This window comes from Chamaea fasciata, unplaced genomic scaffold, assembly GCF_029207755.1.
Source record: "Chamaea fasciata isolate MVZ Bird 193981 ecotype frontalis unplaced genomic scaffold, bChaFas1.0.hap1 SCAF_3, whole genome shotgun sequence".
In the NCBI taxonomy this organism is placed as follows: domain Eukaryota; kingdom Metazoa; phylum Chordata; class Aves; order Passeriformes; family Sylviidae; genus Chamaea; species Chamaea fasciata.
In genome coordinates this window covers 65,714,407-65,732,087 of record NW_027094088.1, presented here as the reverse complement: position 1 = coordinate 65,732,087, position 17,681 = coordinate 65,714,407, and the positions used below count along the sequence as shown (strand labels likewise).

The 17,681-nt window shown below is 42.2% G+C and overlaps 1 protein-coding gene and 2 pseudogenes across 1 annotated transcript; 2 read left to right on the top strand and 1 right to left on the bottom strand.

The window, feature by feature from the left end:
• Positions 1–1,839: 1,839 nt before the first annotated feature.
• On the top strand, positions 1,840–4,623 carry LOC136287766 (calcium homeostasis modulator protein 6-like). Its single transcript, XM_066180507.1, has 2 exons — positions 1,840–2,388; positions 4,207–4,623. Exons 1-2 carry the CDS (start codon positions 1,855–1,857, stop codon positions 4,621–4,623), a joined length of 951 nt encoding a protein of 316 aa, XP_066036604.1. The 5' UTR covers positions 1,840–1,854.
• A 1,163-nt stretch (positions 4,624–5,786) lies between these two features.
• LOC136287523 (trafficking protein particle complex subunit 3-like protein) lies at positions 5,787–8,573 on the bottom strand (annotated as a pseudogene).
• Positions 8,574–8,646: 73 nt separating this feature from the next.
• Positions 8,647–12,262, top strand: LOC136287765 (calcium homeostasis modulator protein 5-like; annotated as a pseudogene).
• The last annotated feature ends 5,419 nt before the right edge of the window (positions 12,263–17,681 follow it).

The window sequence follows — 17,681 nt, the reverse complement described above, 5'->3', positions numbered from 1 at the left end:
CTGTTGTAAAAGCTTTGTCATAAGTTCAAAATCGTCTCTTTCCTGAGAAGACACCCCCCTTCCCCAGTGCCCCCTGCAGCTCACCTCCTTTCCAGAGGGATTTCATTGTCACTCGCCAGCTTCCCCCTTCCTCTCAGGGGCACTTAGTCCTTCAGAGCTTGCTGACAGCCGCTCAGCTAGGCAGACATTGCTGTCCTCACACGAGGGCACCAATTGTCAGGCGATAGAAGAGACGGGGTCTCCATGGTTTGCATCATGAAGACAATTTCATTGAACACACTGCTGGTTTATGTATCTTTCAACCTTCAACTATACATAACTACTTGCTTAAACAATAAGAACCATAACAACAATATCTATGTTTTCTAATAAGATTACTAAAATATGGGCTAGCACAGACCTGTACAGGCCTCTACTGTCTTGCATACATACGTACATACACCCTTATCTCTTCCTCCTTCAGGCTCCTGCCTCAAGTTGCCAGGGCTTGTAGCTTGTATGCAAAGGTATACATCAGATTAGAAATTACTATATTAGGATTTCCCCAGCCTGGGAAAGAGAGGGCTGTGTTGAAGGTGTACAAGACCATGAGTTGATGGAGTCACTAAGGATCCACTCTTTTTTCTCTTTCCCTTCCAGATCTTGGCGACATCAAATGGTATACTATCACATTCAAATAAACATTAAGCACAATTGCTGTGCAATATTTTGGATGGCGGTAAGTCTGCATGGGTTAAAACAGAAGGTATTAAATACAAATGAAATCTCTGAAATCGCAACAGAGTGTGAGTGCATTGCAAACTTCCTTTTCCTGCCCCTGTGCTCCAAACTCAGCTATTGTCCGTAGATGAGATGTGGCCCGATTAACCTTCAGTCTGACTAATTCTTCCTGGGTTTACAGGCTTTTTTGGTTGCTCTGTCATTGTATTATACTGCTGCATAATAACAAGGGATCCTTCAGGTCAAGGCAAGCATTCCATTTAGCAGCACATTTTCCTCTGCAGCAGCAGCAGCAGCAACTCAGCACTGAGCACAGCACATCTGCTCTGAGCCCTGCAGCCACCTGAACCATTGCTGCCTGCTCTGGAGCCTCTGTGCCATCCTCTCAGCTGCCCAAAGAGCTGAAATGGGAACTGTGACTTTTCAAATCCCTGACCTCCAAAACACCTTTTTTTCTTTTTAAACTGGAGCTTATCAGGCCTTGCCCAGCAAGACCCAAAGCCTCAGTGGTTCAAAGACTAAATAAACGGCAAGGTATAGCAGGTCTTGCCCTTGGCAAAGAAAAATAAATCCATAACTCAATGTAATTTAAGCAAAAAAAAAAAAAAAAAAGTAAGAGATAAATAATTTCCAACATAACTACTTTAAAAAACAGATTGATTATCTTGAAAAATTGACATGAATTTAGTTGAATTTTCTTCCACAAGACAACAAGCCATATTGTATAGTTAAAAACAAGGCCGGATAAAAATCCGTATATGGTTCTGGGTGGTTTTCTCACATTTTATTCACACTTTGAATCTGGTGCCTCACTGAAAAGATGATGAGGTTTAAGCCATTGCTAGTTACAATGCACATGTGAACAAATTCAAATTACATTTACAGAAACAAATCTCTTCATTGTTTTGCTGTTGATAATGGAGTGGTTTTCTGGTATGGTCTCTGGTTGACTGTGCAGTGACTATTATTTCCTTTAAGAAGGGCTGTTTCTGTGCCCCTCTGCATCTGCATCACCAACAGAAACTGAAAGCTCAGCAAGCCTATGTAAGCTGTGGGAGCTGCAGGACACTTGCCTCTCTTCTTTCCTTTTCTGACAGAGAGTTTGCTCTTCGCAAAGTAAGGAGACACAGAAAAATGGATGTGTTTCAAAAGATACTGGATTTCTGCATGCGCCACCAGACCATCCTGGGTTGCAGCATCGTTTCCCTGCTGACAGCTGCCAGCGAGTACATCTTCTCCTCTGCGGTGTTCAAGTGTCCCTGCAATTCTAAGAACATGCTGTATGGTGCTTCCTTCCTCTTAGCACCTGCCTTCGTCCTCTTGGTGCTCGGCTTCATGGTGAATGCCAGCACATGGCACTTGTTGACAGGCAAGTGCTCTGCAGAGAAGCATCGTGAATACAGTCCCTGGGGAACCTCTGCCTGTTTCTGCCAGGTGTTGGTGCCCATGATAGCCAAAGCCTTGGTGGCCCCGCTCACCTGGATAGCGGTGGCCCTGCTCGGAGCCGACTTCTACGAGTGTGCAGCCAGTGGGAGCAGCCTGATAGAGAGATTCTACTGTAAAGATAATGGAACTGACTGCCGAAACCAGCTGCTCAAAATGCCCTGTGATAAGGAATTATCGGCAAATTTTACAAGTGAATGGCTCAGCCTTCATGCACAGTCCCAGGTAAAGCCTCGCTGCTCTTCTCCTCACACTATGAGCTTCAAACCTGGCTGCTCAGTGTGTAGTGGTGCCTGCTGGGGACTGTAACAAGTCCTTCTCTCTTCTGTTATATAATGTCATGGGTCAAAAGCACAGAGCTAGCAAAAATTCATTGGCAAAAAAGCAGTAACAGAAAAGCAATAGGTGTATCTTTACGACAGTTTCTGGGTCTGCATGTATGCATGGCACTGTCATTTAAAAAACCTCATGGGCAGAGAACCACCTAGAGAACAGGACATTCCACAGCCAGTTTTCTTCTCAATTAACTTAGACGTGGTGTGAGTTCTTCTCTTTCTTCACCTTTATGACTCTGCATACCTCAAACTTCTGCAAATAGACATTAGGTTAGGGGAAGCTGAGATCACTAACAGAGGTGAAGCTCATGTCTCCTTGCAACACAGTGGTTGCAAGGAGACATCTGGAAAGAGAAACAAATCCAAACAGCTTCTTTGACTACAAATCTCAATGCTTGAATCTCTTAATAATTTCACACTTGCATTCTAGAATATTAGTTAAAAATATATATCTGTCTTGTTAAAGTTCCTTGTTCTTAAGGCAAACTGCATGATCAAAACAATAACACTTTTGGATTGTTTTTTGTTTGGTTCTTTGGCAGCATTCCAGTTTTGTCTCTACATTTGTGGGGATTTTGTCTTAACTCCAGTAGGAAAAACAGGTTTGGCAGCTTTCTCAGGAAAACATTAAGCATTGGTTAAGGGAGTTAAGTTTATAAGAGTTTAGAATTACTTGGATTATGTTGTAAGATCCTGTTTAGTACAAATGCATAGTAAAACCAAAATGTGTTTTTATTTGGTAAAAACTTACCATGTTGCTTCTCCAAGAAAAAAGCTGGAAAGCGGAAAACTCTATACCATCGATTTTAGATAGGGTAAGAAATCAGCAAAACCAAGGAAGACTGACTGTTACTGACATTGCAGTGGCATCTAGAAAGACAACCAGTCAAACAAAAATAGGAAAAGTGTGAGTGCATTTTTATTGCTGAACACTAGTTTTAATATCCAATCTACTTTCAACAAAATTGAGAACCAACACAAAGTCCTTCTCCTTAAGCACTCAATACTTTTTCATTCGAAAAAAAAGTCATCCTGAGGTAAAAGAGCATGTTGCAGGATCTCTGCCTCGAGCTTCCAGCTGAGTACCCCTGCGTAGAGGAAGGACCAGCATCTACTAGGAAACTTGGTTTTGATGGGAACTCTGAGTCTTGTCTAAGGATGGTAAAATCAGGTGGAAAACAAGAACGAATTCACAGTCAATAGACAAATCTGTGTCCTGACTAAAAAACATCCAGGACACAACCTTTCCTCTGTGTTGTGCAAAACTTAGCTTCTTTTGCAGGCTCAGAAATCAGGAAGAGTAGCTACACCCATGAGAACATAGCCAGCAGGAGCACTGTTTTGCAGCACAAAGCACACAGAGCGATTCTGCAGCCTTTGTACCATGAATGACCACAACTGCAGAAACTGATGGTCACTATCTGGCCTTAAAAGTCAAGAAAGCTGAATATGAGTAAATAACTTCTCTCCATCTCCTCTTGTTTTGGTATTCATCCTCAATCTGACAAGATCAGCTAGAGGGTGCAGAAGCTCGCTCTGTCTGGCTGAATTGCATGCATGGGATCCCCTCTTTTGGCAGCAAGCAGACAGTTACATGCACTCCAGGATGTCTTTGCTTACAACTTTCATATTTCTTCAACATTATGTTCTATACTCACACATAGGATCATGCAAAAAACACCATTAACCTATATATCCTTTTTCCAAGCTGATAGGATGGTTCCTGATAGCCAGCATCATGGTTTGGGTACTGATTTCTACATGTGTCAGCCGCTGTTACTCCCCGGTCAGCTATCTTCAGCTCAGGCTCTATGAAATTTACTCAAAAAAAGAAGAGGAAGTCTTTGAGAGCAAATGCAAAGAGCATGCACAGAAGCTTGCAGAAAGAAATACAAATTACTTTTTTGAATGCACTGGCCAAGCAAAATTTCATACTCCCAGCACCGAAGAGTGGCACAAGATTTCAACCATGTATACCATTAATTCAAAAGCGCCGTATTACAGCTTGTTACACCAGTATGTGAACACCAGAAGAGGCAACAGCACCAAATTCAAGGAACAAAATCAGGACCACATTGACTATGCAAATGTGGATGAAGCCCAGACAAGCGTTTCAGGGTTGTAATGAAACAAATCCTGTGCAACGTTGGAATTCTTTTAACCCTACTGATACAAGAAAAATCTTATTCATTGCTCTTGGTGAAATCCATGCAAGGTGAAAGCTGTTAGTTGTAACCCTCAGTAGATTTGCTTTTAAATACATTTTAATCCTTTTGCTTTAGTACATTTAAATGAAAGTTTTCTTCTGGTGTTGTCCATTAGGAAGAGTCATCTGTAAAATAATGTGTATCCAGAAAGATCTCAGCACGTATTATGACAAATTATTACCAAAATCTTAAAAGGACTTGGCAGGTGGAGTGACAATACCAAACCTAATCAAAAAGACAAAATAAGGGATGGAAGATTTGATCAGAAATTCAGCTTAATTTATTAGCTCTGTCTTTAAAATGAAGCTTTCAATGATGCTTAGAGGAAGACGTAGATTAAAAAATTATTTTGTCTTGAGGGGTTAGGCGCGTGCATAACATGGGGCTGTGGGTGAAGGTTCTATATCAACAAGCATTAAAAGCACATTCGTACATTTAAAGGCACGGAAAATCTGCAATCCATATTAGAAAGTTTTAGTCTTCTTATCAAAGAACATCTTATTGTAAGAAATAAAGATACAAGCTTTGATTGAAGAATAATAAAGTTCACTTTTCTTCTGAAGAGCTGTTGTTCAAGAGAGCGTTTTATATATGTAAGTCAAATTGTTTGGTGTGGTCTGTTTGTTTACTCCTTCCAGAAATTCTCATTCGACCCAATAAACTCAGAAATTATTCAGCATGATGAAGATATAAACAGACTTAGGGTAAAATAGAAGAAGGTACAAAACACAGTGATAAAATCAGAGTTAACTCGGGCCTATACTGAATTTAGTTCTTGGTATTTCAGTTGAAAACAAGCATTTTGGTGAGAAGAGGCTAAGCTGACTTTCTGGCTAGGCTGCTGTGCTGGAACCTCGGATTTTTTCCAACTCTTATTTAGACATCTTGCATTACACTAAACAACTTTGAACCTTTCCTATAACTTGGGTTTCTCTGAGGTACCAAAACTCATGTTGTGGTAACAAGTCCACTGCCAAGAGGAAGATGTTCAACAGCTGCTGGTGAAGGCCAGGTAAGAGCAGAAAACACGACCACCAAACCCATTGTGTGACAATCTCAGAAGTTTAATTCAAGTTTCCTTAGGCAGGTACAGATCCACAATGGCTACACATTAAATACATCATGCTTTGTTCAGTTTGGTCACAAGCTCAGGGTTCTTGGAGAGAAAGCTGACATGCAAAGGCCCAAAGCTTGGAGAGACACAAGCATTGCTGCAGTTTTCAGAGTGCTGCAGCCTGGGGTGTGCACAGGACTGAACAGGAGTGCCAGCAAAACTGCATGTGGGCTTGCAGAGCTGGAAAGAACACAACCAGCTTCTGCCGTCAGTGAACACCCATCCCTCTCTGGTCTCGAGGACAGCAGGATGTCCAGTGTGGAGGACAATGAATGGCAAACATTACGCATCAAACCTGGGAGCAAGACACTGCCTACAGCAACCCCAGCAGATGAATCCTTTATGGATAACCACACACAGCCAGGGAAATAAAGCCCCTCTAGCAGCCATGCTTTGAAACATTACTGACAAACAAAACGGGAAAAGGTCATCACCTTTGCCTGAAAACAGTTGGTATACAGATGGATATATAGCACACACTGAATACTACTGAGATAAAAGTTCCATTAAGCTCAAGAGCCTGACTGTGTGAGAAGAAAGGGCAGATCATGTGCATCCTTTTTACTCATATCTGTGTCACAACAATTAACATTGCTCTCTCCTGCCTTGCCCCTCGTCTTTGCTGCCCAGCTCTCTTCACCTTTCAAGCAGGTAACTGGTGCAGCTGACTCAGCAAAGCCATCTTCACCCTGCCTTCTTCTGAAACAAAAGGCACAAAATATCCCTCAGCAATATTGGTTTCTCCCAGTATTTCTTTCATTTGTTCCTTCTGTGCTTTCTGTCTTCAGGCTTCCTTAAAAATGTAATTCCTATTTCTGTCACAGCATCACCCTTCAGCCTGTCCTGGAGGAAGGAAACTTCTGCGGCTAGGTGAACCTAGAAAGAATCAGGTCTGATCAGTTCAGCAGAGAAATGCCCAACTTTCCGCCCTCCTCTGGTATAATAAGAGCTTTTTCTCTCTCTTACCACAAGAGGACCCCCTTTCTCAGGTTTCACAGGAAACAGCTATCTAGATGGATTTAAAATAGCTTTCCCAGTTAAGGGAATACAAAGGAAGTTCATAGACACTGGAATTTGGATGGCACATTATCCTTCTTCCCAATGCTTTGCTCTCTTCTCACACCCTAAATTGCATACTAGAGGATTTTGTGATCACAGAATTTCCCAGTCATGTACTGAGACTTATGATATAATACTTTTGTTAATTAGTCTTCTATCAGATGCTGTAATTCTGAGACTGATGGATATACATAATATTGCAGGGTCGAGTTTTTTCTCTCTTAAAATAAAAGATATATGCCAAATTGGATATTGACAGAAACATGAAGCAACACAAATGTAGTCTTCCTGAAGAAGCTCTACAAGTGAGGAATTTTGAATTATGCCCTTTCTTTCTTAGCAAAAATCTGAAATTTAACAACAAAATTTGGATTGGCATCTGATACACTTGGATGCTTTGGTTTTAACATTATACTTAACATTATACTTTAACATTACATTAACCTTTTCCTCCTTCTCTCTTTCAGCAGGTACCAAGGTAACCTGAGAAGATTATTTCTGTTGACCTATTTGCAAAGAATCAGGCATGACTCTTACTGGCTACGGCTGTGCAGAAAAGTGTGATAGGCTCCAGAAGCAGTGGAGGAACCCAACATGCCCCTCTGTCCCTCCACCTTAAGGGTCTCCCGGCTGCCTGATCCCACCTAGCTCTTGCAGCCAAGTCAGCCACTGAACAGACTGAACAGCCAGGCAGGGACAGTGTGGAGGTGAGCTAATCCATGTGCTTCCCTACCTCAGGATCCAGGATCAGCCTTGTCCTCTTTTATCTAGATGTAGACATTTACCCCGAGAGGTGAAACAATACTGTATTTGCTACTCTTAACTGAGCAAGGGATTTTGTTTTCCTGGGCTTCTGTGAATTAACAAAGAAGGGAGAAAACTGATGTGCACTTCCTTACCATTTCCAATGCACCTCGAATCACCCCACAGAGGAGGTTACAATAGCAAAGCGATGCTCGTTCTTCTGGCAGCTCCTCCACAAAGTCCACTAGTGGGTTTTTGTCCAGGATTAAGGAGAATTCATTCCCGATGGCACTACTGCAGCTCACAATAGGGGTAATCCCAAGGTACATCTTGAAAGCAACCTGCAAAACAATGAAACTCTGCTGCTTAAATATGCTGCGTGCAAACCAGAGGTGAAACTTTAGAAAGCAGCATCCTGTAGACCAATTTTACCCCAGGAAAAAAACAGGGAGAGCCAGACAGGCTAGAAAGCAGGGTACACTTGTCTCTTCTGTGATCAGCTTGAGCCAGAAATACAAACCTAGAGCTATGTGCTGCCCCAGGAGAGAGCTGTTCTTCTTTACTCTGCCGACATATACAACCCCACACAAAGTGGCTTTACTGTTATCACTTTTCTGCTTTTAGTCTTCTTTCAGTTATCTCATACTCCCTTTGGATCATTAGCATCTATATTAGGTCATTCACTATCTCACCAGCAACTTTTATGAGCACAACTCAAGATCTCCTGCAACTGGCCGAGAGCGTCGGGGTTTTTGTTACTCCGATCTCCTGCAGTCACCTAAAAAAACAAACAGCCCACCAAGGACAAGACTTCCAAGACTGCAGACTTATTTGATTACTCAGAGCACTGCTTGCTTGCTTTCCACCACGGGTGGATGCTCCCGCAAATGTGCAACATCTGCCCTGCCAGCGGCGGGTCCCCTGCGAGTGCCGTTCTCCAGGCAGTGACATCACATCCAGGCGCTATCTCGGCTGGGCGTGGGCAGGCGGGAGAGCGGCGGGCTGCTCCTCCTCGGGAGAGCTCTGCCCTGCTGCACTCCGCTGCCAGCGGGGAGAAACTGTCTTGGGTTTCACCTCCCTAGTGGATATCAGACATGGATGCTTTCCAAACGATCCTGAAGTTCTTTATGAACCGGAAAACCGCTATAGGTTACAGTTTCATGGCGCTGCTGACAATGGGAGGTGAACGCGTGTTTTCTCTTGTTGCTTTCAGATGCCCGTGCAGCAATGAAATCTTCAGGTACGGTTTGGTATTTCTCTTCTCGCCAGCTCGTGTTTTACTAGTTATTGGATACTTCTTGAACAGCAAAACCTGGCAACTCCTTACAGGATGCTGGGTGAATCCCAGGAAAATATTCCCCAGAGGGAATGTCTGTCATTTCTTTTACGTCTTTGCCAAATCACTTTAAATGCTCTGGTAGCCCCAGTGATGTGGCTTTCCGTGGCTTTGCTCAACGGCACTTTTTACGAATGTGCCATGAGCGGCGTGAAAAATCCTGCCTGCTTACACGCAGTTTGCCACAACAAATCGGAGAAGAGCTCCACAAGGTAGCCTGTGACAAGAGCTCCTTGCCCTTTGCAGAGAGTGATGAACTGAAAAGAACACTTCAAGCACAGTCCCAGGTAAGATAAATTATCAACAAAGAGCATTATCCAGGTTGTAGTGCACCTGTGATTTATCTGTGGAAGATTCTGATATCAGCTGTTAGGTTAAAACCACTGGCATCATTTGAACAACAATTCAGCAGCCTTGCAGAATACAATCAATCCATTTTTTGGTTCAGTTTGAGCTGTTCCATATTTCTTTGGGGTCCCCACTGGTGGCAAGGTCTATAAGATCAGAAAACATAAAACTTTCTTCCTGAATGAAGATTGCTCTAAAGAAGAAGAAGAAGAAAAAAAAAAAAATAAAAGCAAACCCAACTGTGTTGTTTAGGAGGCTGAATTAACAGACATCACCCCATTGAAGGGATATGTCCTATTAAAAAATAATGCCACACTCTTCTCTTTGGAATCATTGTGAAAAATGCAGGGAAATTTTAGGTGACTAACAGCAGAAAAATACTGGAAAATAAAATAAGATTTGTGAAGTATCTTCTGACTGCTTTAATGCTATTAAAGCAGTGTTGCTATTTATAGTGTGTTGCTATTTTTGTTCCTCATTTTTTCTTTGTTTTTCTTTTTTTTTTTTTTTTTTTTCCTTTTGGCACATAGCAGTAGAGTAGAGGAGTGAAACTACTGGCTAGGTCAATGGCAAACGGCAGGAAAAAAATTGTGCTGACAAGCACATTTTCCACCCTCTCCCCTTGCTGAGGAAGTAATTCTGGAAGTAGCTCTGTCTTCCAAAATGTTATTCACAGAATTTTCTCAAAATCGGAAGCTGCTACAGAATAAAGAATTTGAGTGATGCTGGTCAATTAGTGTAGTTGTTGGAGGTTTTTTTTTCCTAATAAAAAGAAATCAGAAAAAAAACCCCAAACATCTAACAGTGGTCATAGTGTAAAAGATTGGTGTTCTAGGTTTAAGTTCGAAATCGGGCAGAAACACTAAATCATGTAATGGTTTCATGTTCACCTGTTTCTGTTTGTCAAATTCAGTGTAGTGGTTCGAGTGTCTTTGCTGCTGTGAGACAGAATTAGGAGGAAAAAGGCAAAGCAGACTCAAAAGGAAACAGATCAATTTTTTTAACACACACTAAAAGAAGAAAAGAAAAATATTTCAATCTTCAAAAACCTTCTCCCCACAAGTGTACACTTTTCTACAAACAACATAGAGACAAAACCTGTGGTTTCCAGTCAGTTTCACCATTTGAAAATAGTCTCTCATCAATTCTTTAGGAGAGGAGTCTCTCTTAGTTTACCATGGAATTTTCCCCCACTGACAACCCAGAACAGTTCTCTTGTGGGTCTCAACTCTCACAGAAACAGCCGCCCAGGGAGACCCTGCTTCCACGAAGTCTCCTCTCATTAGCAGTTTCCCAAGCTGCTTGTGGGTTATGTGAACTTAGGTATATGGGGTGTCACCTTTTAAAGATGTACAACTCAAAGGCAAAGGATTTTTCATCTCAAGGAACAGAGATGTCTTCTCACTTCTTTCACTGGCGCAGAGGGCTCCTCATCTCTCTCTCTGTCCAAGCATCTCATAAGATCAGTATCACTTAGTCCATCACAAACAACTTTGCTCAAAAATCCACACACAAATTCGAACAACGTCTCCCCAAATGCATATCTTTCCCATGATTTAAAGGATAATCTACATATAGAGTTCATTTCCATGGCTTAATAAGAAGTCTAGCTAGCAGGCAACTCCTCCATCCTTCCTCTAATTAGTCTTTCACTCTCTCTCTCTCTGTCTATCAGACTGTCATGCTGGGTCTTTCCTATGTTCACTCTGTCTCCGTCTTCTCTCTGTCTCAGAAGAGTTAAGCCTTGAAAGCTTCATGTTGGCAGGAAAGGGGTAAATCTGCCCACAGTGTTTTTCTCCCTCTCTGCAGCTCAGGGTGTTAAGATTTCAAGGCTGAGCTGGTGTAGCTGGTATCAGGGGCCCAGAGGCACGGCCCGACCAGGCCTCCAGCCAGCTTCCCACCCACAGGGCAGCCAGGGCAGCGGCAGGGTGTTTGACAGCTGCTAAAAAACGACCTGGGCTGGGACAGGGCATATGCTCATCCCCTCCCCCGGCCTGGGAGTCACCGGGCCAGGCGGGCCTCTGTTAAAAAAGCCTGGGTCGGGGGAGGCATGGCTGTCCTGGCCCTCCCTCCTGGAGGAGAGAGCCGGGACTACCCCTCTTAAGTCCTGCGAGGTCAAAAGGAAAATTAAATCACAGAGCTTCTTGGCCTAATTTAAGGCTGTATGACCCAGAGGTGTACACCTGTATTTCATTGGCCAATCTAGCCATCAGTCTTACAAGTCAGTCACTAACTGGTTTTTACTATCTGTGCTAAACCAACACGGTTGATCTGGGACAGAAGTTCCTTGACCTTTGTGGTTTTGCGGTTCTTCATGTTTCAAAATGAGTCCTTCTTGCTCGGTAGTTTTCTGTAATGCTTTCAGGAATTAGAAAACACTTTACACTTTGTGCCAAAGGACATCAAAAGGAACACTGTCGAGAAGCCTCTATGCTGATGGACTTACTCTTCTCTTCAGTCCCCATGTGGATGTCCCATTAACATCGATGCCAGCACCAAATGAAAAGTGTGGCCACTATGTCATACATTTGTGATCAAGTTGCATTTTCACTTGTGTCTTTTTAACCTGTAACTGATTTCTTTTGCCTTCCCAGGTTTTAGGCTACCTTCTAACCACTTACTGAGCCAGCTGCCAGTCCAAAGTCAGCCACCTCCAGCTGATGTTCTGGAGAGTGTACGAAGGGACAGAGAAGGAGCAACTGGAGCAGATTTTCCTACTGCAGGCCACCAAGCTGAGCAAGAGAAACCTGAAGTGCTTTTTTGAAAACAAGGAACTGGAAGCCATTTCCCTAGCAGCCTTCCAGGCATGGGAAGATGCTTCCCATACCTACTATTTCAGCAGCCAAATTCATTTTCAGCTTGCAAAAACTGAAATAATTAAGAAATGTAATGCCTTAACATAGCAAAAAATGTAATGCCTCGAAATGGCAGCATAATATATGCAAATGATTGTAAGCTGTGCAGGCCCAGCCACAGTGCTACTTCTCCAGCTGCTGTTCTAATAAGTATTAGCACTACTTATGATTTAGGTGGTGCCCCTGAGCTGTGAGACACTTCCTAAACTTGTAAGGAGGCTGCTTCCACCATAAAGTCAGAATAGCTTCCTCAGTTTCACCAAGTGAGGCAATGGGCCTCTGGGGGAGGTCAGTCCACCTGGAGGCCAGGTGCAGACCTGCTTGTGGACAGGACCTCCAACATGTTCAGCATTAATTTCACCTGGAATGAGACAAAAGGCATCACAAGAATTTTCTTAGAATAAAAGGTCCTATTACCCATGTGTCTTTCTGACCTGGAGAAATGCAGCTTACATCTCTCAGCTGAAGAAGCAAGTCCAGTTCTTGTAAACGGACAACCAGTGCAGAGGTGCTCTTTTCCATTGCAACCATGAATGTGCAAGATACTACAGTATTCATATGAAGAGGGAGTTGAGCTTTATGAGACTAATGGAAGGAACTTAGCACAGGATGGGCCTTGTATGGAACAGCTGGAAGGAGCATGACTTGTAGGAAAACAAAACTAGTGTTTGTCTATTCTGAACAAATAAGTTCCAGAAAAAAAAAGATTAAAAATAACCTATTCTAAGGACGTATTAACATCACTGAAACAAGATCTGCACAATAAGTACATACTGCTAGGGGCCTTCAGTGTGCTTACACACATTTACCCATGCTGCATTTATGAACAGTGTTATATGTTTTCTTGAACCACAGAATTAGTTCAGATTACAGCTTTTGCCACCTAGAAAATGTCTGCAAATGCAGAAATTCCTCTGCAAATGAAAGAATAGAAGTTAAAATGTCAAGGAGAAAATAAAATATTAAACGAGTCCACTTGTTTTCAGCTGGCCTCTTCATTTTCATAAGGAATATTTCAAAGCAGAAAGATGTTTCAAATTTTAATGTCCATCTTTTAAATTCTCACATTGTTCCCATCCCGCTTTGAAGTCATGAAACTTAATGCAAATCAATGTAAAAGCAACCATTTGGGTTCTTTAACAGAAAGTTGTTTTTCTGAATACTTTCCACAGAATGCTTCGCAACCATTCTGGCAATTGCTGACAAGTTATGATGTTCTATATGTGGCAACGTACAAACAAGTGTTAATGTAGAGGGGAAGAAAGAGCTGCCCTGGGAGAAGAGAGCTCTGATTGAAGGGGGGCTCAGTAACTCCCTGGCCCCATGGCTCCTGGCACCCAGGAGCCCCGTTTGGCTGCCCCCAGCTGCCAAAACTGCCTCCAGTCGAGCTCACGCTGGCCACTCCTGCACCTCACTTGCCTGCCAGCACAGCTGCTCCCCCCACTTCCCAATTAGGATGGTCTCTCTCCCCTCACCCACCACTCTGAATATTTACTGCAAACATGCTTTCATGGAGGATGGTTAATCCTTTGTCATGAAGAGCTCCCCTCCCTTTTCACAAGAACCTTGTTCCTGAAATAGTATTTTATTAGGGGAAAATAAAACACTGCTAAAATTAGCCTCAGAAAGAGAAGTAGCACGGTTGCTTGCCTCTGCACTCTCCCTTGTGTGGTTGTAATCTGTTTCAGAGAGCTGCCTCTGGTCCTTTACTTCTCTTGTTAAACCAGTAGTTCCTGAAGTCAGCCCATGTGCCTGTCTTTGTCAGGATGTGTCCTTGCAGCAATTTCACATAGCGTCTGTTTTTTCTGCCGTGCTGACAGAGAATCACAGAATCATCAAAAAGCATTGGGCTGGAAGTGTCCTTAAAGATCATCCAGTTCCCACCCCCCTGCCACTGGGAGGGACAATTTCCATGAGACAAGGCTGCTTAAAACCTCATCCAATCTGTCCTGGAACACTTCCAGTGATGGGGCATCTCCTAAGACTTTTTCAGGTATAGTGAATTCTGGTTTCACAGTTTGCTAACCTCTCTCTCTAGCTGATGTAAAGTAAAAATCAAGGTAACAATACTTGGCAATAATGCAAAGTTATTTTCAATATTGAAAAATGAACCACTGCTTTAAAGGAGTGGAGAGAGACTTTCTTAGGCTGCCTGACCAGAAAGCAAAATGACAGGTCTAATTCAGTATAGAAGAAATGGTGTTCAAAGTGAAACCAAATCCTACCTTCAAATATACACTGATAGACTCTGAGATTTCTGAGGTTTTTGCTCAAAGACTGAAGGGCTTTTTATTATAATGCATATCTTGTTAAAATATTGATTCATGGATGATTAAAAAAATATCCAGAAGTTATTTCAAGGAAATATAAAACAAATCTCAAAAACATATGTCAAACAAATATAACAAATATAAAACAAAAAGTATTCTTTTGTAGCAAACCGTGATTCAGTTTCATCTTCAATGCACTGGAAATCTGGTACACTTCCTATTTCCTCTCATGTGAAAAATGACACCTGAATCCTAGAGAACAGTTCTGGTGGCAACATGGGTAACGAAAGTATGCCAAGGTATCCATTGGATGAGAAGTGACTATATTAGGGTTTTTCCCTCCCTGGGAAAGAGTGGGCTGTGGTGAAGGTGTACAAGAGTTGATGGAGACGGCAAGGATCCACTCTTTTTTTCTCTTTCCCTGCCAGATCTTGGTGACATCAAATGGGATAGTGTCACATTGAAATAAAGGTTAAGCACACTTGCTGTACAATATTTTGGATGTCAGTAAGTCTGCATGGGTTATAACAAAAGGTATTAAATACAAATGAAATCCCTGAAATCACAGCAGAGCATGAGGGCATTGCCCAACTTCCTTTCCCTGTCCCTGTTCTCCCCACTCAGCTATTGGCTGTAGCCGAGATGTGGCCAGACTAACTGTGGGAATACACAAGACAGGGAGTAAGACAGACTTAATTAGCATGGCTGGTTTGAAAACCAGGATGCCATGGCAGGAACAAATAGAACTCTAAAGATTACAGAAGATGGGATGAAACCTGCTTAGGGGGAGAGGAGAGATTCAATCAACCCCCTGCAAGAAAGATATTTTAAATTGCATAAGTTGTTTGTATGTTCTTTTAACCTAATTACTGTAGTGGAAATTATTAACCTTCCTGAAATGGTGTATAAGCTTTTGGAAAACCTGAGTAAAATGGAATTCTGATCACTGAATCTGTCTTCCCATCTTTTTATCAATCGTTAATAACTAACCTTCAGTTTCACTAACTCTCCCTGGGTTTGCATGCTTTTTTGTTTGCTTTGTCATTGTATTACACTGCTGCATAATAACAAGGGATCCTCCAGGATCCTCCAGGTCAAGGCAAGCATTCCATTTAGCAGCACGTTTTCCTCTGCTGCAGCAGCAGCAGCAGCAGCTCAGCACTGAGCACAGCACATCTGCTGTGAGCCCTGCAGCCACCTGAACCAGCGCTGCCTGCTCTGGAGCCTCTGTGCCATCCTCTCAGCCGCCCAAAGAGCTGAAATGGGAACTGTGACTTTTTAAATTCCTGACCTCCAAAACACCTTTTTTTTTTTCTCTCTCTTTTTTTTTTTTTTTTTTTTTTAATTGGAGCTTATCTGGCCTTGCCCAGAAAGACCCAAAGTCCCAGTGGTTCAAAGAATAGATAAACAACAAAGTCCATCAGTTTTTCCCCTTGGCAAAGAAAAAGAAATACATCACCTAATGTACTTTAAATTAAAAAAAAATGTAAAATTTAAGTAATTTTCAACATAACTACTTTAAAAAAAAATGATTGATTATCTTGGAAAATCGACATGATTCTAGTTGAATTTTCTTCCGTAAGGGAACAAGCCACCTTGTATAGCTAAAAATAAGGCAGGATAAAAATCTGTATACGATTCTGGGTGGTTTTCCCACATTTTATTCACACTTAGAATCCAGCGCCTCACTGAAAAGATGATGAGGTAGAAGCCATTGCTAGTTATAATGCACATGTTAACAAATACAAATTTCTTTTATAGAAACAAATTTCTTCATTGTTTTGGTGTTGATAACTGGAGTGGTTTCTGTTGTGATCTCAGCTTGACTGTGCAGTGACCATTATTTCCTCTATGAAGGGCTGTTTCTGTGCCTCACTGCATCACCACCATCAACAGAAAATGAAAGCTGTCTAAGCTGTGGGAGCTGCAGGACACTTGTCTCTCTTCTTCTCTGATGGAGGTTTTGCTCTTCGCAAAGTAAGGAGAGGCAGAAAAAATGGAAGTGTTACATAAGGTAGTGGATTTCTGCATGCGCCACCAGACCATTCTGGGTTACAGCATGGTGTCCCTGCTGACGGTTGCCGGCGAGCAGATCTTCTCCTCTGCAGCATTTAACTGTCCCTGCAATTCCAAGAACATGCTGTATGGTGCTTCCTTCCTCTTAGCACCTGCCTTCGTCCTCTCTCTGCTCAGCTTCATGGTGAATCCCAGGACATGGCACTTGTTGACAGGCAAGTGCTCTGCAGAGAAGCATCTCCAGTGCAGACCCAGGGGAACCTGTGCTCACTTCTGCCAGCTGTGGGTACCGATGATAGCTGAAGCCTTGGTGACCCTGCTCACCTGGATAGTGGTGGCCCTGCTGGGAGCCAACTGCTAGGAGTGTGCAGCCAGTGGGAGCAGCCTGATAGATAGATTCTACTGTAAAGATATTGGAACTGACTGCCGAAACCAGCTGCTCAAAATGCCTTGTGATGAGGAAATATCAGCAAAGATATCAAGCGAACGGCTCAGCCTTCATGCACAGTCCCAGTTAAAGCCTCACTGCTCTTTTCCTCACACTATGAGCTTCAAATCTGGCTGCTCAATGTGTAGTGGTGCCTGCTGAGGACTGTAAAAAGTCCTTCTCTCTTCTGTTATACAACACAGTGGTTGCAAGGAGACATCTGATAAGAGAAACAAATAAGAACAGCTTGTTTAACTACAAATCTCAATGCTTGAATCTCTTAATAATTTCACACTTGCATTCTACAAGAATAGTTAAAATATATATCTGTTAAAGATGCTTCTTCAGGCAAACTGCATGATCAAAACAGCAACACTTCTGGAGTGGTTTTTATTTGGTCTATTGGCAGCACCCCAGTTTTGTTTCTTTTGTGGGGATTTTGTCTAATTCCAGTAGGAAAAACAGGGGTTGCAACTTTTTCTCAGGAAAATACCGAGTTGGTTGAGTTAAATATTTAAGAGTTGATAATTTCTTGGATCTTTTGTAACTTCCTGGTCAGTACAAATTCCTATTAAAACAAAAATGTGTTTTTATTTGGTAAATTCTCAGCATGCTGCTTCTCCAAGAAAAGGGCTGGAAAGAGGCAAACTCTATACCACTGATTTTAGATAGGCTAAGAAAGGAGCAAAACTAAGGAAGATTGATTGTTACTGAAATTGACGTGGAATGTAAAAGAGACATTCAGTCAAACAAAAATAGGAAAAATGTGAGTGCATTTTTATTACTGAACACTAGTTTTAATATCCA